Source organism: Sapajus apella, unplaced genomic scaffold (genome assembly GCF_009761245.1).
Source record: "Sapajus apella isolate SASKATOON/1434 unplaced genomic scaffold, GSC_monkey_1.0 scaffold14, whole genome shotgun sequence".
Taxonomy (NCBI): domain Eukaryota; kingdom Metazoa; phylum Chordata; class Mammalia; order Primates; family Cebidae; genus Sapajus; species Sapajus apella.
Genome location: NW_022436954.1, coordinates 35,374 through 62,361, shown reverse-complemented (window position 1 = coordinate 62,361; position 26,988 = coordinate 35,374). Strand labels below are relative to the sequence as shown.

Below are 26,988 nucleotides of genomic sequence, written 5' to 3'. Positions count from 1 at the left end.
AGGCGGAGGTTGCGGTGAGCCGAGATCGCGCCATTGCACTCCAGCCTCCTGGGTTCAGGCAATTCTCCTGCCTCAGCCTCCTGAGTAGCTGGGATTACAGGCACGCACCACCATGCCCAGCTAATTTTTTGTATTTTTAGTAGAGACGGGGTTTCACCGTGTTGACCGGGATGGTCTCGATCTCTTGACCTCGTGATCCACCCGCCTCGGCCTCCCAAAGTGCTGGGATTACAGGCTTGAGCCACTCCGCCCGGCCTTCCTTTTTTTTCCCTCCTTGTGGCAGAGGATGGCCTGCTCCACCCCCAGGGACTGTGTCCCCACATTTAAGCCTTATCTAGACCCACAACAAAATGCCGTGCTCTCAATTTTGAATTCTAAGGGAAGACGCCCTGGGGTCCCCTGCTCAGCCGCTGCCCTGAGGCTGGGAGTGGGGGGTCGGGCTGCGTCACCACCCGGGGCAGCAGCTGTTCTGATGTGATCACAGGACAGGGTCGCTTCAGAAACTGTTGGCCGCGACTGGCAGCCCTGTCAGTGTCCCCTTGGCTGCTCAGAGGACAGGCGTCCCCTTCTTCTGCACATAGACTCCTACAGATGCCCCTGCCTGGCACCACTCGTGTTCCCATGTGCGGCCGCAGGGCGCCCACCTCTTCTGAAGGTGTGAGAGCCCAGAGCCATGTGGCTGCGGGATGGCCATGGTCCTGGGGTAGTGCGTGGCCCAGACAGGGTGTGGCCAGCACGTCTCATGCACTCTTCCCTTCCAAATGTAGGAAACCGTGCCCTTCGGAGACGCGGTGCTGGCGACGTGGGACACCTGCATTGGAAGTGAGATCTGTGAGGAGCTCTGGACGCCCCACAGGTCAGCCCCACGCCCCCATGCTGTCCAGTCCCCAGCACACGCGGGCCGCCGGGAGGACCTGGGACTGCAGACGTCCTGGGGCTGTGGCCGTGGGCTGGGAGCTGCCGTGGGAAGTGTGAGGGGCCAGCCGGGAGGCCGGGTTGGAGGAGAGGGGTGGTCTCTTCTCTTCACCTGCCTCTGCCCACAGCCCGCACATTGACATGGGCCTGGATGGCGTGGAGATCGTCACCAACGCCTCCAGCAGCCACCATGTGCTGCGCAAAGCCAACACCAGGGTGGATCTCGTGACTATGGCCACCGCCAAGGTAGGGGTCGGTTCGGGCTGGGGAGCCAGCGCCACGGGGCAGGCGTTGTGTCTCAAGCACTCCTGTGTCCTCAGTGCCCAACTCAGGGCTGAGCCCACACACCACGGGCACCCGGGGCTTGTAATTACGGCCTGTACTCAGCAAGTGTGCCCTGCTGCCCTCCGGGGATCCACCGGCACAGCCCATCTCACCCTCACTGCCATCCCATGAAACAGACCTGGTTCCCCTCTCTGCAGTGACCAGGAACAGGGACGTGCCTTGTTTGTTGGCATCATGGCAGGGCATGGGAAATGCCTGCCACCCATACATTTGCTGATCCTGCTCTTGGCCAGTGAGGCGTGCAAGGGGCGGCGCTGGTTAGCGATTCACGGTGCAGGCGTGGGTTTGGCTAAGTCGCCTTTGAATCTGGGCTTTGTCCACGGAGCTCTCTTGGCTTGTCTGAACTTCATCGTGCCTGACGGAGGTGATGGAGCCCGCCTTGTGGGGCTGTTATGAAGCAAAAACAAATGAAACAAACATTTTGTGTAAAGGCAGGTACCCAGCAAGGCTAGGCTCGCCGAAGCTTCGTGGCTCTCTGCCTCCCTGCACGTGCGCCTACTCTCTGCAGCAGTGGGGCCACTCACGATGACCTATCGGGACTGGGGGACGTTGCTGTACGTGGGCAGGTGGCAGGCAAGGCTGGTGGACCACAGCTGACCCCTCCGCTGTTGCGTCTTTCAGAACGGTGGGATTTACCTGCTGGCCAACCAGAAGGGCTGTGACGGGGACCGCCTCTACTACGACGGCTGCGCCATGATCGCCATGAACGGGAGCGTCTTTGCTCAGGGATCCCAGTTTTCTCTGGATGATGTGGTAATGAGCGGGCGTGGACATGGCTGGGGGAGGGTTCCCTGTGCAGAGGCCGAGCCCCTGCCCTCCCTAGTAAGCCGGGTGCCTAGTGAGGGCACCTGTGGAGAAGTTGACCTCCCATCCTTGGGTCTGGGGACAGCCAAACCCCGACACATGGCCCATGGCCGTGGATGGATGAGAGTGAGGGCAGCTCTGTAGTCCTGCGTACCCACAGTCCGGGAGGAGGATGCCGTGCCACACAGGGCCACAAGGAAAGGGGCTCAGGAACCGAGGGGATGGTCCTGCTGTGGGAGGCGGGCTTTATGGTAAGGAGAGGGTGGGTGCCACCTGGTCCCTGCAGGAGGGTGTAGTTGGTTGGTTTGAATTCTGAGGGCTGGCAGGGAATTAAAGCCTCTCCTTTGACAGGAGCAGGCTCCATGGCCTCTGAGACAGGGCTAGGGATGCCGTGTTTAGTTAGGGGGCCTTATCCGCGGGAGCAGAACTGGCAGGGGGCTCATGGTGAGTCCGTGGGAGGACCTGTCAAGGGCACATATACTCAACCTAGGCCTTAGGCCACACTGCCCCTGCATCCTGGGAAGCAGGAGTGGAGACCCCAGGACACTCTGGTCAGGGAGGCTTTGTTCTGTGGGGCTCTCTGAGCACACAGTGGCCAGCTGCGTGGGGACAGCCCTGGGGGAGCTGTGAGTTACAGTTCGGAAGTGCCGTTGCTATCCGAAGCCACACATATATGCGCGAGTCACCAGCGCTCCCTCCCACGCGGCGCCGCCTGCCTGGCCTTTGGCCCTGATGGCCTTCTGCTCTGCTCTTGTTGGGGATGGGCATTAAAGCGGCAGATTCACCGAGGCAGGCGGTAGGTAGCACGGGAGACGGCTCTGCAGCTGGCTTTGCAGGAGCGGGGCGCGCTTGTGTCCTGGCGTCACCAACTTGGCCGGGCTCTCGGAGCAGTTTCGTTGCTTTGCTGCCCCTGCATTCCCATCGCGTGATTCTCTGTGGCGCTTTCTGCACAGCATCGGTGCGGGAGCATGGAGGTGGTTATGAAACCAAAGCAGTTTCAAGTGGACTCGGTGAACTTCAGCGTGAAACAGAATTCCAAGGCCTTTTCAGGGGTCCCTTGCATAGGGCACAGGCAAGGGTGTGGCCGTCTCGGCCCCACGCCCTGCTTTCCACGTGACAGCGTCCCCAAAAGGCCTCTTTGCTCTTCCTGGTTAACCATGACCGAGCTGGAAGGGCTTTGAGGAGAAAGGTTAAGTTCCTGCTGATGGGAAGTGTGGTCCTCTCCCTGTTGCCCACGTCAAAGCCACAGGCACGTTGGTCGTGTTGACTGGCCGGTGTATTGGGAATCACCTGCCCCAGGACCCCCGAGGGTTCCCGGCCCCACGTCAACCCCCGATCAGAGTCCTTGGGGTCTGTGTTTTTAGTGATCACCAGGAGATTGTTCCACACGCTAGAATCCGGGAGCCACTGCTTTACACGTCACTAGAATTTCTGGTGGTGCCGCATGCACCGTCCTAGGCTGCAGCCACGGGCCTGCCACGTTGAGGGTGACACTGCCGCCCTCAGGCTCAAGCCACTGCCCTCCGCCAGGTCCTCCGTGTTGCACCTTAAATGGTCAGCAGAAGCCCCGTGACGTGTGGAATCATTTTAGAGTCGTCCCTTCTGCCTCCCGCTCAAGCAACTGACCTGCCGATCCCCCTCCAGGCCACGTTTCTCAGGGTCTTCCTGATCCCCTGGGTTTTCTGGTTTGTCGTGCACTTGGAGTCCGACTGTGATGGTGAAGTTCGTTAACCTAGCTCTGGGGAGAGTGAGATGGAGCCACCTTCTCACGGAATGATCCTCGCCACTCTGTCTCCATTGCATTAAGGCTTCACACTTGCCATGACTTAACATGTGAACGTTTGGTGGCTATCACTTTGGAAAGCAGCCAGAGAAGCACAGGACACGTGAACCGGTCTCCTGGTCTTCACGGCATTTCCAGCCAGGTTTGGCCCACGGTGACGGCGGCAGGAGCGAGGGGCGCACCAGGTGGCCGCGGCCGTCCTGTGAACCGCCGCAGTGGTGCCGACACTGTTCCTTCTCTCCCACACTTGCATTGAGCAAGGCAACTGTCAGAAACAATTGGATAAAGACATTTCTTCATGAAGTAATAACCCTATGAGTTAAAACGTCATTTCTGCATACACTGCAATTGGCAGAAGCCCTACCATAGCCAGGTTCAAAGGCAGGGCGAAGTCACCTCCTGTAACACAGGCGGCACGTCCGGGCTGGGACCCTGGTGTGGATGCCAGGGCTGCGGCACTGCCTCTGCCGTTCCCCAGCTCCACCCTCCTCTGTTGCCTCTCCTCGTGGGCACAGGGTGTTTGCAGCAGCTCCACCCACCCCATCTTCACACTGCCACGTGCAGAGGCAGCAAAGGGGCCTTGCTCTCCGTGTGTCTTTTTGATGAGAGAGGCGTTCCCAGAAGTCCCCGGCAGGGGCTCATTGACAGGGTGGCGTCTTGTGCGGTGCTGAGTGGGTCACTGGCAAGTGTCTGGATGCAGTGGAGCTTCTGGTGGCAACAGTGAGGGGGCAGGGCTGTGGTTTGGCCTCAATGTCACCTGTCCTGTCCCTGGGTCCCCAGGAATCCAGGAGTCTCAGCCCCTGCTTTAGAAGGTGCAACCACACCAGTGGCAGTGGCCAAATGACACGGGGGAGTGGAGCAGATGGGAAATTACGGGTTGTTCTCTCTAAAATCTCCTTCCCCAGGAAGTCCTGACGGCCACGCTGGATCTGGAGGATGTCCGGAGCTACAGGGCGGAGATTTCATCTCGAAACCTGGCGGTGAGTGCTCCAGTAGACACTGCGTGGGATGCTCATTACAGGTGTGGAAAGTGGCCCCATTTGTGCGGGCGTGGAGGAGGCCGTGAGGGTGCAGTGCCTGAAAAGTCTGACGGGGATGTTCCGGACTCCTCGAGTGAGGAAAGGGCTGGTGCTGTGGACGGAACCTGCTTCCATCTGTTCCCAGTCGTCCTCTGCTGGAGCCAGGCCCTGAGCTGGGGTGAGCGGGACAGGCAGGCAGAGAGGCCGAGGAGATGGTCAGTGTGCTCGGGTCCAAGCAGCCTTGGAGGCCAGGAAGGCCTTGAGATGGCGGGTGGCAGGCGTGGTGGGGACAGGCTGTGTGTGTAGCCAAGGCTGGTCCCCACCTCAGAAGTCAGGGGCAAGGTCCATGGCGCATGCGAGCCCGTGTCTGAGTCCTGGGATGCAAGTAACGCCCCTCCTCCCGCCCGGGGTCCGCTGCTGGGAACCTGCAGCTCTGCGTTTCTGCAGAACGCCATCACAAATAGGTCATCAAACTGCGCAGCCGTCGTGAGACAGTGATTTTCTGAAGAAGTGTCATGCTCATAGCAGAGTGGACTCTTCTGCTGTTGATCGGCTGATTGAGACAGGGTCTCGTTCCGTCGCCCAGGCTGGAGTGCGGTGGTGCCATCACAGCTCACTGCAGCCTGGACCTCTGGGCTTTAAGTGACCCTCCCACCTCAGCCTCCCGAGTAGCTGAGACAACAGACACATGCCACCGTGCCCAACTGATTTTTTATTTTTGAATAAAGACAGACTCTCACAATGTTGCCCAGGATGGTCTTGAACTCCTGGGCTTAAACAATCCTCTCGCCTCAGACTCCCAAAGTGTCAGGGTTACAGATGTGAGCCACCGTGCTCAGCCTTTTTTTCATAAGTTTTATTAAGTTGTATTGGCCATATCACCCAGTGTCTCCATGTAAGCAGCTGATCAGTGGTTTTTAGTGTACCCATGGAGTTATGCAGCCACAATCTTAGAGCATTTTCATTACCCCAGAAAGAAATTCTAGCCGTTAAGCACCGCCATGCCCCGCCTCTGGCCCTGGCAGCCACAGGTCTGTTCTCTGTGTCTATGCATTTTCCTATTCCGGACATTTCATCGGGATGAAATCACACAGTGTATGACCTTTGGTGTCTGGCTTCCCGCACTTGCTGTGCTGTTTTCAAGGTTTATCTGTGTGTCAGTACAGTCACCCCTCGGTACCCATGGGGATGGGATCCGGGAGCCCCCACTGACCCCCTGCAGGGATGCCCGTACCCCGCAGTCCGCCCGGCAGAACTCACTGATAAAAAGAATCGGCCCTCTGTATGTGTGGGTTTCAGATCTCGAGAATACTGTGCCTTTTATCTGTGTGCGGTTGAACCTGGGGGTTTAGAACCCGCAGATACGGGGTGTGTCTGTAATTCATCCCTTTGTATTGTCAGAGTTCCGTAGCCAGGATGTTCACAGTCTGTTTCTTCACTAGTCCATTGGTGGCCATTGGGAATGTTTCCACTTCCCATCACGAACAATTCTGTTGCAAACATGCATGTACTTCCGTTGGAGGGGGCGTGTTTTCATTTTCTTGGGTGTGTCTGTCCAGGAGCGGAATTGACTGGGTCGTATGGTAACTGTTTAGCCTTTTGAGGAGCTGCCAGGTGTTTGCCGAGAGGCGGCACCGCGGTGGGTTCCCAGCAGGCGGGGATGAGAGTCCCAGTTTCTCGCCCCCTCCAGCTCCTGTTGCCATCTGTCGTTCCACTCCTCGCCATCCTCGTGGGAGTGAGGGCGGCCTCGCTGTGGTTTTGACCTGCCTTTCCGTGGCTGATGGAGCCCTGCTTGTCTGTGGGTCCTGGGGACCTGGAGGGTTTCCATGAAGCTGGGAGTCATTTTGTCTTCAATCTCCATTGCCAGGCCAGCAGGGCGAGCCCCTACTCCCGGGTGAAGGTGGACTTCGCCCTCTCGTGCCACGAGGACTTGCTGGCACCCATCTCTGAGCCCATCGAGTGGAAATACCACAGCCCTGAGGAGGAGATAAGGTGTGTGGCCCCTGACTCCTGGGAGGGACCTGTTGTCCACGTGGCCACGCCTCTGGGGTGTTGACCCCTGGAGATCACGCAGTGGGTTTTCAGAACCTGCCCCGGTGGGGACTTGGCAGGAGTGGGCTGTGCCTCCCTGGATTGAGGGCATGGATGCCGGAGCCAGACCACCTAGGTGTGACCCCCAGCCCTGCTGCTTCCCCGTGCTGTGACTTGGGCCCCAAGGTGCTGCCCATTCTGTGGCTCGGTGTCCCCCGTTTAAAATGATGATGATTATACCCGCGTCCCTGGGTTATCTTGAGAGTCACACGCATCCCCTCACACCAGGTGCCTGAAGCAGAGTCAGGCCTCCTGAGAGCCCTGCGTCGACTCTGGCCCTGCAGCCTCCTGGGGCCGTCCGGATGGGTTGCCAGGGGTGCCGTGGGCCGGGGCCGCCGTCTGGGCTCCATGTTCTGATTGCCTTGCAGCCTTGGACCTGCCTGCTGGCTCTGGGACTTTTTAAGGCGAAGCCAACAGGTAAGACTTCCAGTTTCTAGTGAGCCCACCCTGCTTGTTCTACTGGTTGGTCTGGTTTTATTCTGGGGCAGGGCAGGGTTTTGGTTTTTTTTTTTTTAATGCAAACAATAAAAAGCGTTTCATCACTCTGCCTCCATGGGGAGCTTAGTCTTTGCTAGCCAGAGGCAAGGTGGGCACAGCGGCTGGTGGGTCCGCTCCAGCCCTGGAGGCGTGGCAGGACCCGGTCTGATGGCGTTCAGTGTCATGTTCGCCATCATGATCCCGAGATTCATCAGTGGAGTCAGCCTCAGACCTGCCCCACCCCCCGAAGCGTCTCTTTTCCCTCTGGAAAATCCATTCACCCTGCCACGTGTGGACGTTTGTCCCGACCTCAGGGAAAGCTCTAACACCCGCATGCATTTCCGTGGACGCCTCCTTGAGGTCTGCAGGCAGAGTTAGGCTGATCCTCGGGCGCGCTGCTTCTCCGAGGCTCTGCTCACACGTGTTTGGTTGGCTCATTCCAGGCGGGGTTTTTGCTGCCCCTGAGTGGCGGGGTGGACAGCGCGGCCACTGCCTGCCTCGTCTACTCCATGTGCTGCCAGGTCTGCGAGGCTGTGAGGAGCGGAAGTAGGTGGCATCTGTTGGCACGAGGGAGGCTCCAGGGGGCCAGCCCTCGGGCTGCCTGAGTGGGGGGATCTAGGAGGGGACAGAGGAAACACCTGGGCCATGGACATCGGGGTGAAGGGGGCTTTGTGGCCATGCATAAATGACACAGCGTCACACCCCAGTCCTGCAGCCAAGGCAGCAAGGCCCTCAGCGGCTTCCTGGGGCTTTGGGCACATGCGGCTAAGTCCCCAGAGCTGCACCTGCCTGCTCTGTGCACGGTGTGGCTGGGTGGAAAGACGCAGGTGTGGGAGGCTCACATTCTCCCCTGCGTGCTGTGGCATCGGACATCACCTTAGCGTGTGCAACAGCAGGGGGCAATGATACCCACTGGATGGAGCTATGGGCCATAGCGTGGGCTGGAGCCCCACGGGCACCTGGGGGTGTAGACGGGGATGGGGCCGCCTGGGCACCTGGGGGTATAGACAGGTGGAGCCGCACGGTCACCTGGGGGTGTAGACGGGGATGGAGCTGCACGGGCACCTGGGGGTGTAGACGGGGGTGGAGCCGCGCGGTCACCTGGGGGTGTAGACGGGGGTGGGGCCGCGCGGTCACCTGGGGGTGTAGACGGGTGGAGCTGCGCAGGCCCCTGGCGACCAGAGCCTGGGGTGGAACTGTGTAGACACCCCACACACTCAGGTGACTTCTACCCATTCTGTCCTGATGGTTTTCAGATCAGGAAGTGCTGGCTGATGTCCGCACCATCGTGAACCAGAGCAGCTACACCCCCCAGGATCCCCGAGACCTCTGTGGACACATACTGACCACGTGCTACATGGCCAGCGAGAACTCCTCCCAGGAGACGTGCAGCCGGGCCAGAGAGTTGGCCCAGCAGATTGGAAGGTAGAGTTGGTCCCTGGTGTTGGGCTTGGCAGGCAGCTGACAGCTCAGAGCCGCCGGAAGCCGTGCCTGTAGCGCATTGGTGCCTGGCTTCGTTCATTCTGCATTGTGTCATCCACGATGTGGAGAAGCTGTCAGCGCTCCATCCCTTTCTGTGGGTGAATAATACTCCACTGTGTGGATAGACCCTGATTTGTTTCTCCAGGCATCAACAACTGCTTAAATGTGCAGCTGGAAGCTTCTCAGGGCTTCGCTTTCTCTTGGTTTGAGGCCGATTTCAGGGAAGCTGTGTATCAGTCCTCCCTATCTGACCCACCCCATTCTCGGACTGTGCCTACGATTTCCGCCCTTCCTCCCTCCACTCCTTGCATTCCCAGTGCCGGCTGCAGGTCGTTTGTGCTCAGATGGGAGCTGGCTGTGGGCTGACTCATACCCCTCCTCCTGTCCCTTCCCCCGCCCTCACTGCCTCTTCTGCTGGGTGGTTCTCTACATGGACAGTAGAGGGAGGGCAGCTTTCCAGAGAAGGGAGTCTGGGTTCCATCTAGAATGTTCCATCTACAATAGCTCTTAGGAGAAAATGAGCAGCTGCCCATCCTGTTTGTTGAGCTCAGCTAAAAGCTGTCCCCTGCCCCCAGCAATCTCCTCTAGAGATGTACTCAGAGGAGTCAGAAGCAGGGACCCAAACAGATACTTGTTCAGGAGAGTCCATAGCAGCACCATTTGCAGAAGCTAAGAGGTAGGGTCAGCCCAAAGTCCATCCCAGATGAATGGAGAAAGAATCTGTGGTCCATTCACACAGTGGAATATTATTCACCCAGAAAAAGCAGTGGAGCATTCGCACATGACACAGTGAGGAGAAACCTCGAAGACATGGTGCGGAGTGAAAGGAGTGGAGCCACACAAAGCCATGTGGTGTTTGATTCCATTTCCATGCAGTGTCCAGAGCAGGCAGGCAGCAGCACAGAGGGCACGTGTCACCCTCCGCATCTGTCACTGTCACAGCTGTCAGAGCTGGAGGAGAAGAGGGTGGGGACAGACTGCCGGTGGGATGGGGTTTCCTTCTCGGCTGATGAGACACTCTGAGCCGTGTGGTGGTGAGGGCTGCACAGCACTGTGGATTGCTAAACGTCACCAGTCATACACATTAAAGCGCTTACAGTGGTCAGTTTTATGTCACCAGGGCTCCACCACACAGGCACACACACGTGCACACACATGCACACACACACATGCGCGCACACACACACATGCACACGCACGCACACGCGCACAGATGCACACATGGTCACACACATGCACATGCTGCCCTCCACGCCCCCCCTTCTCCTTCCAGCCACCACATCAGTCTCAGCATCGATCCAGCCGTGAAGGCCGTCATGGGCATCTTCAGCCTGGTGACAGGGAAGAGCCCTCTGTTTGCAGCTCGCGGAGGAAGCAGCAGGGAAAACCTGGCGCTGCAGAATGTGCAGGTGCCCCGGCCTGGGCCGGCGTCCCCTGGGGATACAGGTGCAGGGAACCCTGGGATGCCTGGTATAGGATGCGCAGGTGTCCCCGCCTGGGCCGTCATCTCCATGAAAGTCATGGCAAAGGGCACCCAGGGGCAGCTGGTGCCGGGGTCCACAGCCTGTGTGCCTCGCTGAAGACGTCAATCATGCAGCCTTGTTAACAAGGATGGGTGTGTGTGTGTGTTAGTGCCTGAGCATGTGATGTCTAAGAGCAAGAGCAGGGGTGTAAGGGTGTGCATGCTTGAGTGTGTGCAGAAGCGTGAGTGCAAGAGCAAGAGGGTGTGTCTGAGCGTGAGTGTGAGCATGAGAGGGCACGTAAGTGTGAGAGTACAAGCGTGTGAGTATGCACAAGTGTGGGTGTGCTTGTGAGTGCTTGTACACAAGCGTGTGTGCGGATGTGCAAGTTATGTGTGCACAAATGCGATTGCACAGTTGTGTGCGAGTCTGCTTGCGTGAGTGCACGTGCATGCCTGTGAGCACATGGGTGGGTGTGCATGACTGTGACAGTGTGCACGTGACTGTGTGAGTGTGTGCCTCTTGAATCCTCAGGGAACAGCCCGGATGCTGTCTGCCTCCTGGGTTACTGCACTTGACTGGATGCTCCATGATGGGCGGAGGAGCAGAGAGGCCAGGGTGGAGGTGGGGGCTCTGGCTGCTGGGATCTGTCCTGTCTCTCCCTGTCCCCTTTCTGCTGTGCATGGGTGGCCTCTGCCCTCCTGTCCGTGGGAAAGGGACAGAAATGCCATTGCCAAGCTTTCTCCCAGGGAGCCCACAGCTCAGTTCTGCCACTGATGCTGCCTCTGCCCTCCCAGGCTCCGGGTGCTCCCATCTTTGAAGGCAAGACCCCGCTGTGCTTGCATGAGCTCTGTGGAGGCGGGACCACCCCGAGAAAGGCCTCGGGACACTGTGGGACTTGGAGGCTCGGATGTTCCCAGAGCACTAGAGAGCTCCTAAGTGATTTTAATTTTCTTGTTTTCAAGAGGTTGCAGGTGTGCGTCTCCCTGTCCTCCCTTTGCAAGGTAACCCGTTATTTCCTCTGTTGTGTTGTCCAGGCTCGAATACGGATGGTCCTCGCCTATCTGTTTGCTCAGCTGAGCCTCTGGTCTCGGGGCGTCCGTGGCGGGCTCCTCGTGCTGGGGTCCGCCAACGTGGATGAGAGGTGAGTGTGGCCCAGTGGCAGGCGGTGGTGGGTGTTAGAACCTCTCAGATCTCTGAGGGTGACGCATTGTGAGATGCTGTCATCCTGTGCCTCTCGTGGCGGGTTTGGGCCTGGGACAACATTCCTCTAGAATTTCACCCGACCCGAGTGGCAGAGCAGGTGGCATTGCCTTCCTGTAGGCGGCTCCCGGTGCTCACCACTCTCGTCAGCCCTGTGGTCCTTCCTCTCTGCTGTGCCTCAAATTCATCTCCCCGCTCCGTGCAACAGACAGGCTTCCCTCCTTCTTCTAGGCTGTTCCTAGAATGCATCTTAAGTCATTTCTTTGCAGCTCATTTTTACCTCATTTTTTATGTGGACTGAAAATACTCCCCTTCTCATCTGCTTCTCTGTTCAACAAAACTCAGTGCCTCCCTGTTGTTTTCCAGATAAAATTCAAGCTATTTATCAAACCCAGCAGTGGAGGCTGCTAGACAGTCTTTTCCAGCCTTGGTTTCCCCACTTCCCTTAGGTGAGCCTCTGCCCCTCTCAGCTCGTCTGTGCTGTTCTTAGTTGCTCCTTAGTAGCTGAGGAATTTCAAAAACTATTTGTCATTCATTTGTTTGTCTATGCATCCATCTATCCATATGTCAATTCAGCTCCATCCATCCATCCATCCATCCATCTATCCATCTATCCATTCATCTACCCATCTAGGCACCCACCCACCCATCTACCCACTTACCTGTCCATTCATCCACCCATCTGTCTGTCCATCCCTTCATCCATCCATCCATCCATCTACCCTCCCAGCTATCTGTCCATCCATGCATTCATCTACCCATCTATGACCCATCTATTCATTCATCCATCCATCCACCCACTCACCCATCCATTCATTTACCTATCTGTCTATTCATTAATCCCCACCCATCCTTCCACCCACTTGTCCATCCATGCATTCATCCACCCACCTACCTATCCATTCATCCACCCATGTGTCTGTCCATCCACCCATCGGTCTATCTGCTCATTCATCCACCTGTTCATTTACCATTTCATCTGTCCACCTACTCATCCATCTAGCCATCTCTCCATTTATCCATCCATCTACCTATCTGTCCACATTTCCTTCCTTCCATCTGTCTGTCCCTTTCTTTTTTCTATGGTGTGAGTATCTTAATCACTCTGCATCCTTGCCTGTCTGCAGATGTGTTCTCTTTTAATCTTAGACTTTTAAATCCTATTTTAATTTTCTAATTACAGAAATTTGAAGTTTTACTGGGTAAAAATTCTCATCCTCCCCATGCATATTTCGTTAATTGCTTTTCTGGTGCCTCTGGTGCCTTCGTAAGGGACTGAATCTTCAGGAGGGGTGTGATGGGTGGTGTATATTCTGAGCTCTGGTGTAGTTGAGGATGTTGATGTTTTGTTTTTGATTGCATTGCTTTTGCAGATGAGGAAGAATTTGATCTGTTATAAAATTGTGTTGTCGCAGTTCCCTGTCACAACTCTTGTCCATCATTTTCTAGTATTTAAAATGTTAACATAGAAACAGATACTGTTCCCAGGGTGGGATTGGGTTCTGGGAGCTTGATGGCCTCTGGATCCCATTTAGAAAATAAACAAACCTAGGTAGTCACCTCTCATCCCTCAGCTGCTCGCCTTTCCCGCTGCTGGACAGAAGGCTCTCTGTGGCTGCGGACACTCCCCCCATGATGTTGTAGTGAAGCCCTTCTGTCCATTTCACATGCTGCACCTCCCTCTCCCGCCACCTTCTCACTGGTCACAGCTAGTCCTTTTCTTCCCCTCCATTCTGGGGAGAATCTCAGATGTATAGTGTTGATTTTTAAAAATTTCCCTGTAATTCTGTTGTTTAATTGCTTCTGATTCTAGGTCAGTTGCATCCCTGTCTGCTCCTCAGGGGCCTGTTGAACACCTGCTCTCCATCAGGCATTCTTCCCTGTGGCATGAGCAAGTCAGAAAAACAATTCCTGTTCTCTGCAAATGGGAGGAAACAGTGATAGCCCAGCTGATGATGTGTGTATTGTAGGAAACGTCTGCTGAGAGAGCTCAAGGAGGGAAAGGGAGAGCTGGGAGTTTGTAAGCAGCTTGCTCAGGGAGGGCCCTGCTGAGAAGCAAGTTTCATAAAGGCCTTCAGTGCCAGGGTCCATCCCATAGACCCCAGCTGCATGACAAATGAATAAATTCACTCACACACAGAATACAGTAAGCAAGTGGTCTGTGGGGTTGTGAGCCACTCACAGAGAGAGATCCCACCTACATGATGCTGACTAGTTTGCCCTCTCCCCATTTATTCAGTATAGATTTAATAGCAGAGGTTCTAAGTCAACACACTTGTAGACTTTCTAAGCCCAAGGCAAATATCATTAGAAGGTGATCTCCCTAGTCAACCTACCCCCGGGAGGGCCGTCTGGCTCAAAGCGTAGTTTTGAGACCACTTGAGTAAACAAGTTATTCAGATAAACTTTCCCACATACCCTAGCTATTTGCTTTTCTTATTAACTAAAGGTAAAGGAGATTTAGGGTGCCTTCAGCCAAAACTTCTACTGAAACTATGCAAACTCCTTGGCCTTCCAAGAAGGTTTGGGACTATATTCTACAACTTTCTCTAATATTTTCCCCTTAATGTTTTTGCCACCACCCTGAGTGAATTCCCACACTGCCGGAGGTGAGGGTCAGTAGAGAAGAGCCCGGTGAAGGCCTGAGTCGTGTGACTGCCCCAGGACTGAGGGCTGGTCATTGTCTCCCTGAAAGGCCTGGTCTTAAGTGGGGACCAAAAGACCTGCAGAGCTGGTTTTGGGAAGAGTGTAGTGTGGGGGTCAGGGGAGGTGTGAGAAGTCAGAGACAGTTGTTTCCGGAAATTTCACTTTCAGGGGGTGGGGAGGCACAGGGTAGGCACTGCAGAGATCAATGGGGACAGGAAGCAGAGTTTACTATATTGTTAGAGACAAGGTCTTGCTCTGTCACCCAGGCTGGAGTGCACTGGCACTGTTACAGCTCGCTGCAGCCTCAACCTCCTGGGTTCAAGCCATCCTCCCACCTTAGTCTCCCAAGTAGCTGGGACTGCAGGTGCATACCACCAGCCTAATTTTTTTTGTTTCTGCTGTGCTCCCAGGCTGGTCTCCATTTGTTTTCTTGCTTTAAGATACTGTCATGAAAGGACCAGTAGAGAGTGAGTGGATTTGCTGGTGCAGGATGTTGGGGATGTTTCTGACAAGGAGATGAGAGCAGGTAACTAGGCAGGAGGGTGGCTTTGCTGGGGGCCCAGCCAGCACGTCCACAGCAGCAGGAGGGGTGGGTTCAGAGGCAGGCCTCCAAGGGCACTGCAGGGGCTGTGGCTGCTCTTCTGAATGGTTTTTTCTTCTCAGTGAAGTTAAGAGAAGGTTCCAGAGAGACCAGGAAGGTAGAGGAGAGTGAAGCCAGCCCTGCAGGGTCAAGTCAGGGTCAGCATGGGAACTGCAGAGCTGAGAGGCTGTGTTGAAGGTGGGCATCTAGCAACATAATTTCAGCTGATGGAAGTGACCGGCTTGGGGGAAAACTCAGTGCAGGGTGCGAGAGGAGAGGCCAGCTGCTGGAACTCAGTGGTCCTTGATTGAAATTGTGTGGCCATGCCTGTTGCTGGCTTCAGAGTCTCACCAATCTACCAAATCAGTCTTGATTTCACCAGAAAAAGTCTGCCTCAGTTTTCAGCCTATAAGCATGCCTCTCATCCCCAGGGGGCCCCCACCTCCCGGTTGGGGTTTCATTCCAGCAAGACAAGGTAGCATCCTTGCCCCGTGGGGCTGCAGGTGGAGCCAAGCTCCGCGCTGCTGGGATTTCCCCGGCTGTGCTGAGTCAGCCCAGGCGGACTTCCCCGTCTTTGGCAGTCACTGGGGATGGAGGAGGAAAGGTGGTAAGATGAAGACCATCATCTCCCCTGGCTCATCTGGCCCATATCCCGGCTCCTGCTAAAGGACCCTTGGATGGGACAGGACAGAGGCGATGGGATGACTGGGGCAGCCCCCACTGAAGGCAGCACAGGGCCTCACTCGTCCCTCTGTTGGGACCCTGGGGGTCTCACACCCCAGACATCGCACCACAGCAAGGGTCAGGAGGGGTGAGAAGGCATGGAGGTGTGAGTTTGTGAGTGCTGAGAAATGTGTCTGGTGGGACAGGCAGGGCCAGCCTGGAATGGCTTGCAAGGTCAAGGGCACCGTTAAGGGGATTCAGACAGTGGAAGCGCCTGGCCTGGGCTGGTGTGGGTGGTCAGCCAGGAGCCAGGGGAGAACCTGGAGGCCTGCGCCAGCATTGGCGGCGGGGCAGGGTGAGGAGGACGGGGGTGTGGAGGGGCTGCAGGAGTTTCCCGTGGCTTCTGTAACCCATGACCACAATGTTAGTGCCTTCAACATTGTGGTCCTTCAGCTCTGTAGGACACACATCCAGTGTGGGTCCCCTGCCTCAAGTTAAGGGGTGCACATGGCTGGTTCCTTCCAGAGGCCCCGGGGAGAATCTGTTTCCTGCAGTTTCCAGGCTCTGGAGCCCCATCTTCATTGGCTCGTGACCCCTCCTCCTTCACTGCCAGCAGCCTTGCGTCTCCATCTTTCTCCTATGGTCATGGCTCCCTCTGACTCTCACCTTCCCCCCCTTCTACTTTTAAGGACCTCTATGATTGCATTTCAGGCCCACCCTGCAATCCAGCGTCACCTCCACATCTCAGGTCCCCAACCGAGTCCATCTGCAAAGTCCCTTTTTCCCTGCGAGGTGACAGAGTCACAGGTTCTGGGGATTAGGACGTGGGCATCTTTGTACGGGATGGACTCTTCTGCCGACCACAGGCCTCAGAGTTGACGGGAAGGGGAGGGGCCCAGCTGTCCAGGCAGCAGAGTGTCTATGTGTGCTGAGTTCCTGCTCACCCCCAACGCTCCAGGACTTCTGTCCCTAAGGTCCGTTCAGATGGCTGATCCCAGCTCTGTGCTGGTGACCCCTGAAACCTGCCTGCCATCCCTGGCATGTCCTCTGGTACACCCAGAGGCTCTCCTGGGTCATCTGCAGCCCCTGCCACCTTTGCTGGCTGCTCTGGGGCTTCTCCAGGACCCTTGAAATTGCCTTGATTCTGGCTTCAGGGCCCCTGGAAGAAGCAACTCCGTGAGGGCCAGGGTTGATGGAGTCTTCGGCCCCTAGGGAACCCGTGCACTCTCCCTCTCCCTGCAGTCTCCTGGGCTACCTTACCAAGTACGACTGCTCCAGTGCGGATATCAACCCCATAGGCGGGATCAGCAAGACGGACCTGAGGGCCTTCGTCCATTTCTGCACCGAGCGCTTCCAGCTTCCTGCCCTGCAGAGGTGAGTATGCTCATAGGCTGTGGTTCCACAGCCACGGGGCTCATTCCATAGCACAGCCCTGGCCACTCTGGGCCTCACTCAGGTGACTTTGCAGCTCCTGTTGCTTGCTCAACAGCCCTGCCCTTGAGCTAGCACCTGAGGCCCGTGACCAGGCCTCCCTTTCTTCCTGTGGATGCCTCAACAGCCCCCAGGCTCCAGTCAGATCAGGGAGCTGCAGCCTCCTGCCTCCCCTGCCTGCCCCGCCTCCCCCGCCTGCCCCACCTCCCCCGCCTGCCCCGCCTCCCCCGCCTGCCCCGCCTCCCCTGCCTCTGCTGCCTGCCCCGCCTCCCCTGCCTCTGCTGCCTGCCCCGCCTCCCCAGCCTGCCCTGCCTCCCTTTCCCGCCATCCCCATGCTGAGGGACCAAGGTGGACAAGGCTTGCTGCATCTGAGCAGAGCGCCTGCGCTTCAGCAGTGACTGCAGACGGATCAGTGCCTGGAGCCTTCCTGGCCTTTGCTCCCATGGCTCCCTGTTACGGGGATAGATGTCTCTTCTCTTTGCTTATCCTCCCTGTGGTGGCTCTGCCCCCCAGGGGACATCAGGTAGTGTCTGTGGACATGCTGAGTAGCTTTGTTACATGGGCTCTGCTGCTGGCATTAGCAGGTAGAGGCCAGGGGTGCTCCTGAGTGTCCTGCAGGGCACAGGGCACAGACATTCCCTGTAGCACGGTTCCCTCCACCTGGGTGTGGACGGCGCCCGGTGGGCTGGCCCTGTGCTGTGCCTCCGTCTCTGCCTCTCCTCCTCAGGTCGTAAGGCCACAGCAGCACACATGCTCCTCCACCCGGGGTACTCAGGAAACTTAGTTTGGGGATTCTCTCCCAGAGCTTGTGCAGCCTGGCAGCTTCGTTGACCGGCCTCTGTGGGTGACACCCCCCATGGGCACCAAGGGAGGACTGTCCAGACCCCAGGCACAACTAGTGCCTGAAGAATATCTTAGTTTATAGTGTTATTGCCTAGCCGTTTCCTTTATATAATCCCTCACATATAATCATATATTCGTTTATAGACTTAGTGCCTGGAGTATAACTTTGCTTGCTATATCTATCTTATATAATCATATTTAATACCTATATTTAGCATACTTAGTTCTATATCATCTTTGTATATAATCACATAGGTATTGCAGTCGGAGCTGCACTGACTCATTTAGTGCTGATTTATAGAATCCTTCCATAGAACCATATAGTAGTCTGTAGTAGGAGGAATGCCTAGAGCAGTCACAGCACAGAAGCAGCACATGGGAAAACAGCCAGACCAGGACGAGAACCCAAGACCCAGGCGGTGGCGTCCCTGCCTGAAAGGGCATATGCTGTATGGCAGGCTTGAAGCAAGAGCCTCTCCTCCTGATAAAGGAGTGTGGTACCTTGCATCCAGTTCCTGTGGAAAGTCGGCCTCAGGCCTGAGATCCTGGAAGTAACCGTGGGAGAAGAACCCCTCTGGTGTGACCAGTCACGGTGGCTGTGCACCCTGTCAGTCTTTTCTCGCTTCTGTGCTAGCTCAAATCATCCTCCCATAAATATCTTAGAGAAGAGCACAAGTCTGTCAGCTCCCACTGCACTGGCTTACAGCATCCTTCTATTAGAAACCCTTTGAAGTCTCCAGGCCCCAGGCAAGAAGTGTTGCACACGACACCTGTTGCATACAGCCCACCTCCTTGCCTCGGTGACCTAATGGGGGCGGACCCCTTTTCTGTACATGACCCTCTGCCACTGCGCATGGCATGGCCCCCTACTGCGCATGGCCCACCCCTCTGCCCAGGTGACATAACGGGGTGGCCCCCTCGCTTGTGACTCATGTGATTATGTATGCCCTATCACTAAGCCTATAGGTGATGACCTCACTCACGACCCTGCCCCCTGCTTGGACCTGATAAATACAGATGCTCTGGGGCATTTGAGGGCCGCTGCTGATCTCCGCTCACAGGTGGTGTGCCCCCGCAAGGCCAGATGCTCTTCACCAGTTCTTCAGTGTTCTGTCTCTTTACCTCTTGGCTACTGTACCCCAACACAGCATAAGGGACACCCCCGACCCTGTGGGGCCAACAGCTCTACTGACCTCTGTGTGTTTCCGCCGCAGCATCCTGTCGGCGCCGCCGACCGCGGAGCTGGAGCCATTGGCTGATGGACAGGTGTCCCAGACCGACGAGGTAATGGCGGTGGCCTTGCCACGGCGCTTCTGCCCTCCTCTCCACCACTCACTCCCTGACCCACCCAGAGCGGCTTCCAGTCCCGCAAGCTCCGTCCCTGGGAAGTGTCCTATGCAGGTGTCCCGTTTTTTATCCTTCCTGCTGTGTTTTCACCATCCCTTTTCTACGTTTAGATACATCAGTACTTAGCGTTGTGTTAGCCCAGCCCAGAGTGTTCAGTAGAGTAACATGCTGCGCACGTGTGTAGGCCGTACGCTGCGGCCGAGGCACATAGGCGGCTAGAGCACCTGGATGCATGTAAGCGCCTTGAGGGTGTTGACACCATGCAATCGCTTGAGCACGTGTTTCTCAGAACTCATCCCCATTAAGCGATGCACACCTGACTTTCTTTACAATCCATTGATTTCTATGAGGTCACTAGGGTCTCTCTCTTTCTTTGCTGATTTTAGTTGTCTTCACTCTTTCTTCTTGGTCATTTCAGCTAAAGGTAAAGATTTCTCCATGTTTTTTTATCTTTCTAAGCATAACTTTTTGTTTTGTTGATTTTTTTCTGCCGTCTTTCTTTAATTTCCCTCTGATCTCGGCCATTTCCTTCCCGTGCTGGCTTTGGCTTCCATTTGCTCCTCTTTTTCTGGTGTCTCAACGTGGAAAGTTAGGTTATTGATTGGAGATCTTTTTTCTTTTCTAAGATAGGTGTTTACAGCCACGAATTTCACTCCCAGCCCTGGGTTCAGTGCCTCGCACACGTTTTGCTCTGTTACGTCTTCCTTTCATCCATCAAAGTACTTTCCGACTCCCTCTGTGACTTCTCCCTCGATCCACTTGTTATTTAGGAGTATCTGCGTTAATTTCCACATATCCATGAATTTCCAAACTTTCTGTGACTGAATTTCTACTTTATTCCATTGTGGTAAGAACACATACTTTGGATGATTTCAACATTTGAAGTTGCCTGAAGGCTTCTCTCGTGGTCCAGCAGGTGGTCTGACCTGGGACGTGTTCCGTGTGCCCCTGGGAGGCAGGCGGCTTCCGCCGCCGGGGGGTTCAGCGCCCTGCAGGTGTCTGCCGGCCCTCCTGGTTGACAGAGCTGTCTGTATCTTCTGTTTCCTTGTTGTGTCCATTATTGAAAGTGGGGTATTGAAGTCTCCAGTTATTACCGTTGACTTGAAGGAATTAAATGTCACACTGGAAAATGGTTACCTCCTGCAAAAGAAACCAGTCAAATAGCCACTTGTGCCCAACCTGTCGGGTGCTGGGGACTCTGTGGTGAGCAAGACAGACGTGGCCACCGCAGGGAAAACGCTTACAGTCCCCTGGAGAAAAGGACGAGGAGGCCCGGCTATGGCTCTAGCCGTATGGTCTGATGACAGCTCTGGGGTGTGGTAGGAACTGAGAGGGAGTCGGAGCAGCTATTGAAAGATGGAAAGGGTCTGGGTTGTGTGAGCTTCAGGGTGACATTGGCCTCTGAGCCTGGCTGGAGGTATTCGTTGCCTGGCTCTAATACCGTTGCCTAGTGATACCAGCGGCTCCTCATGGCCTCCAGCATGGCTCCAGATTTCAGTGAGCCTCCTGCCCTGTTCTCTGAGTCCCCCACACTTCAGGGCGTGGGCTCAGGAGGACAGCAGGCAGGCTCCACGTGCTCAGGGTGCCACGCCTTCCACGGGTGATTTGTGGGACTGCTGTCGCTAATGACCCGGTGGCTTAAACAACGGGAATCCCTTACCCCACAGTTCCAGAGTCCAGGGTCTGAAATCAAGGTGTTGGCAGAGCCCTGGTCCCTCTGAAAGCTCCGGGGCGGTGGTCCCTGGTCTTTTTGGCACCAGGGACCAGTTTCCTGGAAGACAGTGTTTTCCAGGAACAGAGGTGGGAGATGGCTTTGGGATGAAACTGTTCCACCTCAGGTCATCAGATGGTGGATTCCCACAAGGACTGAGCAACCTAGATCCCTCATTTGCGCAGTTCACAGTAGGGCCCACGCTCCCACGAGAATCCAGTGCCACCAAGCATCTGACGGGACGTGGAGCTCAGGCGGAAATGCCCACTCGCCCATCCGCTTACCTCCATCATCCCTTACCTCTGTGCAATCCAGGTCCTAACCGGCCAGGGACCAGCGCCGATCCACAGCCCGGGGGTTGGCGACCCTGCACTAGGGGGTCCTTTCTTGCCCCTTGCATCTTTTGGGGACTCCAGGTGTTCATTGGCTTGTGGCTGCATCATTCCAACCTTTGCTTCCGTCTTCCTGCGGCCTCCTCCCGTCCTCCCTGGGGGCCTATATCCTCCTGGCCCTCATGAGGGATGTCATTGGCTGCCGGGCCCACCCTACATTCAGAGTCGTCTCACCTTAAGATTCTTTTTTTTTTTTTTTTTTTTTTTAGAGGCAGGGTCTGGCTGTGTCGCCCAGGCTGGAGTGCAAAGCCATAATCTCGGCTCACTGCAGCCTCGATGTCCCAGGCTCAGGTGACCCTCCCACCTCAGCCTCCCTAGTAGCTGGGACTGCAGGTATGCACACCACCTTGCCTAGCTAATTTTTTCAATTTTTCATAGAGACAAGGTCTTGCCATGTTGCCCAGCCTGGTCTTAAACCCCTGGGCTCAAGCCGTCCTCCCACCTCTGCCTCCCAAAGTGCTGAAATTACAGGTGTGAGCCACTGTGCCCGGCCCACACACTTTTTCCAGATAAGGTCGCATTCCTGGGAACTGGGCTTTCAGACATGAGCACTTTTGGTGAGCCTCACTTCACCCAGGACAGTCCTCCAGACCAAATGTCTGGTTCTTCATTGATGTTTTCCAAATGCTACCTCCTTACTTGCTGACCAAGTAAGCGATGGAGAGGGAAACCCACCTCTGCTCCTGCCTCTGGGAAAGTCTCGCCTCCTTGGCCTCTGGTTCCCATCTCCAGAAGAAGCTTTTGGGTCTCCCAAGCTGTGACTTGCTGTCACTGTGGAATGGGTTTTCATCCTGCACAGGAAGATATGGGGATGACGTACGCGGAGCTCTCGGTCTACGGGAAGCTCAGGAAGGTGGCCAAGATGGGGCCCTACAGCATGTTCTGCAAACTCCTCGGCATGTGGAGGCACATCTGGACCCCGAGACAGGTAAGGCCCGTGCGACGCATCACAGAGGGAAGCCATAGGTAATGTCCTCTTTCCTGAGGCCAGTTTGACCTGTAGGAACAAGTAGATACGGTGTGACCCTAACATAATAAAACCGTGTCTCACACAGTGACACTTTCCACTTTGTTTTTTGAGACTGAGTCTCACTCTGTCGCCAGGCTGGAGTGCAGTGGTGCGATCTCGGCTCACTGCAGCCTCCACCTCCCGGGTTCAAGCGATTCTTCTGCCTCAGCCTCCCGAATAGCTGGGACTACAGGAGTGCTCCCCCACACCCAGCTAATTTTTGTATTTTTAGTAGAGACGGGGTTTCGCCATGTTGGCCAGGATGGTTTCAATCTCTTGACCTCGTGATCCACCCGCTCAGCCTCGCAAATTGCTGGGATTACAGGCGTGAGCCACCGCGCCCGGCCCTTTCCACTTATTTTTACCAGTTCTGATCTTCTGTAGGCCCAAAGTTAATCTGAGTGGGGCTCATCCACAGCCAGGTAAACACGACATGAAACAAGCCCTCCCTTTTTTTAAAGGCAGAATGTAAACTTCAGGGTCAGAGTTGTATTGCTTTTCTACTAGCTGTGAGTCTCTCCGGGACTGAAGCCCATAAGCGTGGTGGTCCCATGGAACCTCCTGGAAGCCTCGTGAAATAAATCTTCGTGGGATGTATCTCACATCTCCTGAGGCAGCATGCCATAGCATCAGAGGCAGGGGGACCCTGGTTTCACAGCTCAGCCGGCGCCCCTGGCATGAGCATGGGCATGCCCCACGTCCGCCATCCGGGAAGGTCCTGTGCGGGGAGTGGCCCATGAACTGTTGGCTTGTGTGGTCCAGCAAGGGAAATCCGTCCGGGGGCCTTTCCAGCTCTGCGAACACGAAGCTCGTGTGTTGCCACACCCACCAGGTCGCCGACAGAGTGAAGCGGTTTTTCTCCAAGTACTCCATGAACAGGCACAAGATGACCACGCTCACACCCGCGTACCACGCCGAAAACTACAGCCCCGATGACAACAGGTTTGATCTGCGACCGTTTCTGTACAACACGGGCTGGCCATGGCAGTTCCGGCACATAGAAAACCAGGTAGGTCCAGCAGAAATGTTTCTTTCTCCATGTTTCATATCTATAAAAGGAACACAAGGTTATTTCCATTAAGGATTGAAAAGCTTTCTTGTATACTCAGTGGCATTGTTTACTGTCCTCATTCCTGCAGAGGGACACATACGTTTAAAGTGGTTTTTGTCTTTTAAATGTACTTCTTTTTATGCTGACAAGTAAAAGTTCTATGTATTGACGGTGTACAACATGACGTTTTGATATGTGCCTCACAGTGGAGTGGCTCAGCCCAGCCATTTCACGGGTACATGCCTTACCCCACGTGCTTATTATTTGTGTGTGGCAAGAGCACTTAAAATCCACTCTCTTGGCCGAGTGCGGTGGCTCACACCTGTAATCCCAGCACTTTGGGAGGCCGAGGCAGGCGGATCACACGGTCCAGAGATTCAGACCATCATCCTGGCCAACATGGTGAAACCCCGTCTCTACTAAAAATCCTTTTTTCTTATTAATTACCCGTAGAATCAAGGAAGGACTAATACAGTCAATGAAAAAGGATAGGTCCTTCCTTTTTCCAAAGCCAGGCAGGAGCCACGACAGAGCAGGGTGGCCGTGGCCTCCCCAGCGCAGGGGATCATCTGATGAGAGGGGAGAGCCGGCCGATGAGTCAGTCAACAGTGTGAATTGTGGGCCGGGTGCAGCTCACGCCTGTCGTCCCGGCACTTCAGGAGGATCACTTGACCCCAGGAGTTGGAGACCAGCCTGAGCAACGTGGTAAAACCGTGTCTCTACAAAAGATACGACAGTTAGCCAGACATGGTGGTGCACACCTGTGCTTCCAGCTGCTTGGGAGGCTGAGGGGGGAGAATCACCTGAGCCGAGGAGGCGGAGGCTGCAGTGAGCTGTGATCATGCCACTGCACTTCAGCCTAGGTGACAGAGCCAGAGCCTGTCTCAAAACAAAATTTATAATTTAAAAACAATGATAAATCCTGAGGAGTGTACCCTGAGGATGCCTGGTGTCCTTCCGGCACCTGTGAGACCAGAGCACAGTGTGACTGCAGCACAGGACGATGAGTGCACGGCAGAGACGCACACACGTGCTGTACAACCACAGAGTTGTGACCTTCTAACAGGAAGATGTCTTCAACTCTCCCCGAAGGACACGAGGAAAACCCTGCCTATGCTGAACTAGCGGATGCAAGGTGCTGCTTTGTACCTCATGGCTGGTGACAGCATCTGTGAGCAGGTGGCATGTAAAACGAGGGTGGATCAGTGGCAGGGGTTCTACATCATCTGCGACCGTTAGCCTTCTGGGGGGACATTAGGCAATGACCCAAGATAATTTTGGTTCTCATGACTGGGCTGAGGTCTGTGCTCCCAGCATCCCGTGGGTGGAGCCCAGGGGTGCTGCTGAACGTCCTACCATGTACAGGACGGGCCCATCCCAACCCCGCGCCCGGCAGAGAATTCTCCGTTCTGCATGTTGGTGGTGCGAGGCTGAGGAATGCTGACATTTGGGGCTGGAAGGTGTTTGGGGCCGCATGGTTGTAAGGAGGAGATACTGCGTCTGGCTGATTTCCATGGAATGGAACTTACTGGAAGAGTAACTTAGAGGGTGGAAGGGAGGGCAGGGGTCACAGGGGCTGGAAAGCTATGACAGGCCAGCCGGCTGCTACCCTGTGTCCCCTGCTGTGGCTGGATGGAGCCTATGTGCCACATCCTGCCTGGGCTGAATGCCAACCTGCTCTGCCATCCCAAGTGGCCAAGCCTCAGGTGACGGGCCCTGTCATTCGGCTACCTGGGGCAGGGAGGGAGCTGCCCCGGCTCCGGCCCCCGTAGTAGGAGGTGGGGCTTGGCTCCCACCAAGATGCACTTAGGGGTGGGCTCCCCCAGATCAGGAAGGGAGTTCAGGGGCTGTGCAGGCAAAAGAGTGACGCACATGGGAACAACAGAGATACCGAAGGTAAAGGTGGAAACACTGCCCTGCCGTCATCTGCGGGGACTGCTGGGCCTGTGCTGGACCTGCCCCTCCGGGCTTTTCCGGCGCACACTCCCAGCATCCTGCGGGGACTCTGGTAATTTGCTTTTTCACCTCTGGGACTTGTGACCCACTTTTGGTGTGTGCCAGTGTTTCGGCAGCCCCACAGTCTGTCTTCGTGGGACTGTGGCGTCACAGGCCTCTCTTTCCAGGTGCTGCAGCTCGAGAGGGCGGAGCCACAGTCCCTGGATGGCGTGGACTGAGGCCGGTTCCTTCCTGGAGGCCTCCTCTCCTCGGGGACCCCAACGCCACATCATCAGCATTGCTGGGACCAAGGGAAGGAGCCCTGCGGTAGGAGCCCAGAACGGCATGGCGCATCAGTCGAGAAAGAGGGAACTTTTCAGTCGAATTCCTCCAAAAGAGGCTGGAATAAAGCCTGGGCTTAAAAGGAGGCTGGAATCTGTGCATGTGATTTTGACCTCCCGCCACTGTGCGCTTTCCCACGAGCTCCAGCACTCCCCGACAGAAGCCGCCTGGCAGGAGGGGCCCCACCGCCGCCCTGTGTGGCATCTTTGCTACAGGAACAAGAACGGTGGCTCCTGGGCAGGGAGGGGTGTCATGAGCAGAAAATGAAGGAGAGAAGGAAGACCTCCTCTCCCACCCACATAAATTTTCCTGTCCTGGGTTCCAGAAGGTTCTGGGGAGATGGTCCCCACAGAGCTTTCTTCCTGGGAGTCTGGGAACCAGTCGGCCTTACTCCTGTCCTGTGGGAGAACCATGCCATCTGGGCATGGGGGCAGGTGTGGGGCGGGGGCTGGGCCCTGTGGTTCCCCCATCCTGCTGGGCTTCATGCCGTTCTGGGCACCTTTGTCTGTTTATGGAATAGGGTGAGGAGCGACTCTTCCATCCTCGCCAGAGCTCCCCTTGGTCCCTGAACCCTCTCTCCGGGGTAGCCCCAGGGAGTCTCAGCCTCCCATCCTCTGAGGGTGAAGATGAGATGAAGATGGGGGCACATGCTAGAACCTCCAGGAGGGTGGAGTGGGTTTGGGCCTGTGCTGCCTGTTGGATGTCTGCCCTTCCTCTCCCAGTGCCTGGCCCCTCTGCCTAGGGCACTCCTGCTTCCCAGCCTCACCTAGAGCCCCACACCAAACCCAGGACCCGGGCTGAGTCGCAGGCCACAGCCGAGGGTGAATTTCCCAGGGAGCAACTGGGGGCCCTGGGCTGGGGTGAGGGAGTGATACTCCCACCCTGCCGCCTCTGCGGGTCTGTGTGTGGCCTTTCTCCCCATCCCTGCTCTGTCTCCTCTACTGTCCCTCTTTCCCTAAGCCAGGGCTGTAGATTTGCGTTGGTCCTGGGCAACCAGGAAGCTTTCCAAATATAATGTGCCTGGGGCTGAGGGGGCCCCCAGCAGCCCCTGTCCCTCCCTGTGTGCTGCCACTGGGGACAACCCCTGGGGGTGGCTTCCAGAGGCCTCCTTGATCCATCCTGGTCTCACTGTCTCTAAGTCATAGCAGCACCAAGTGGCATGACAGCAAGAAGTGGGGGGTGCTCGGCAGGTGCTGTCGGGGTAATAGGAAGTGGGGGGCGCTTGGCAGGTGCTGTCAGGGTAATAGGAAGTGGGGGGCGCTCGGCAGGTGCTGTCGGGGTAATAGGAAGTGGGGGGGCACTTGGCAGGTGCTGTCGGGGTAATAGGAAGTGGAGGGCGCTCAGCAGGTGCTGTCAGGGCAGCAGGAAGTGGGGGGCACTCGGCAGGTGCTGTCGGGGTAGCAGGAAGTGGGGGGCACTCGGCAGGTGCTGTCGGGGTAGCCGGAAGTGGGGGGCACTC

The 26,988-nt window shown here is 56.1% G+C and overlaps 1 protein-coding gene across 2 annotated transcripts in view; it reads left to right on the top strand.

Moving 5' to 3' along the window:
• The window catches only part of NADSYN1 (NAD synthetase 1), a 36,042-nt gene extending 10,431 nt beyond the window's left edge, over positions 1-25,611 (top strand). For both annotated transcript variants that reach the window (XM_032282484.1, XM_032282485.1), the window contains exons 7-21: positions 768-856; positions 1,044-1,161; positions 1,882-2,013; positions 4,753-4,827; positions 6,734-6,858; positions 7,326-7,374; positions 7,878-7,980; positions 8,691-8,859; positions 10,190-10,325; positions 11,414-11,520; positions 16,711-16,842; positions 18,957-19,026; positions 21,992-22,120; positions 23,034-23,210; positions 25,376-25,611. In XM_032282484.1, the coding sequence (XP_032138375.1) occupies positions 768-856; positions 1,044-1,161; positions 1,882-2,013; positions 4,753-4,827; positions 6,734-6,858; positions 7,326-7,374; positions 7,878-7,980; positions 8,691-8,859; positions 10,190-10,325; positions 11,414-11,520; positions 16,711-16,842; positions 18,957-19,026; positions 21,992-22,120; positions 23,034-23,210; positions 25,376-25,426 (1,662 nt within the window). In that variant the 3' untranslated portion in view covers positions 25,427-25,611. The remainder of the gene's footprint in view (positions 1-767; positions 857-1,043; positions 1,162-1,881; positions 2,014-4,752; positions 4,828-6,733; positions 6,859-7,325; positions 7,375-7,877; positions 7,981-8,690; positions 8,860-10,189; positions 10,326-11,413; positions 11,521-16,710; positions 16,843-18,956; positions 19,027-21,991; positions 22,121-23,033; positions 23,211-25,375) is intronic.
• The last annotated feature ends 1,377 nt before the right edge of the window (positions 25,612-26,988 follow it).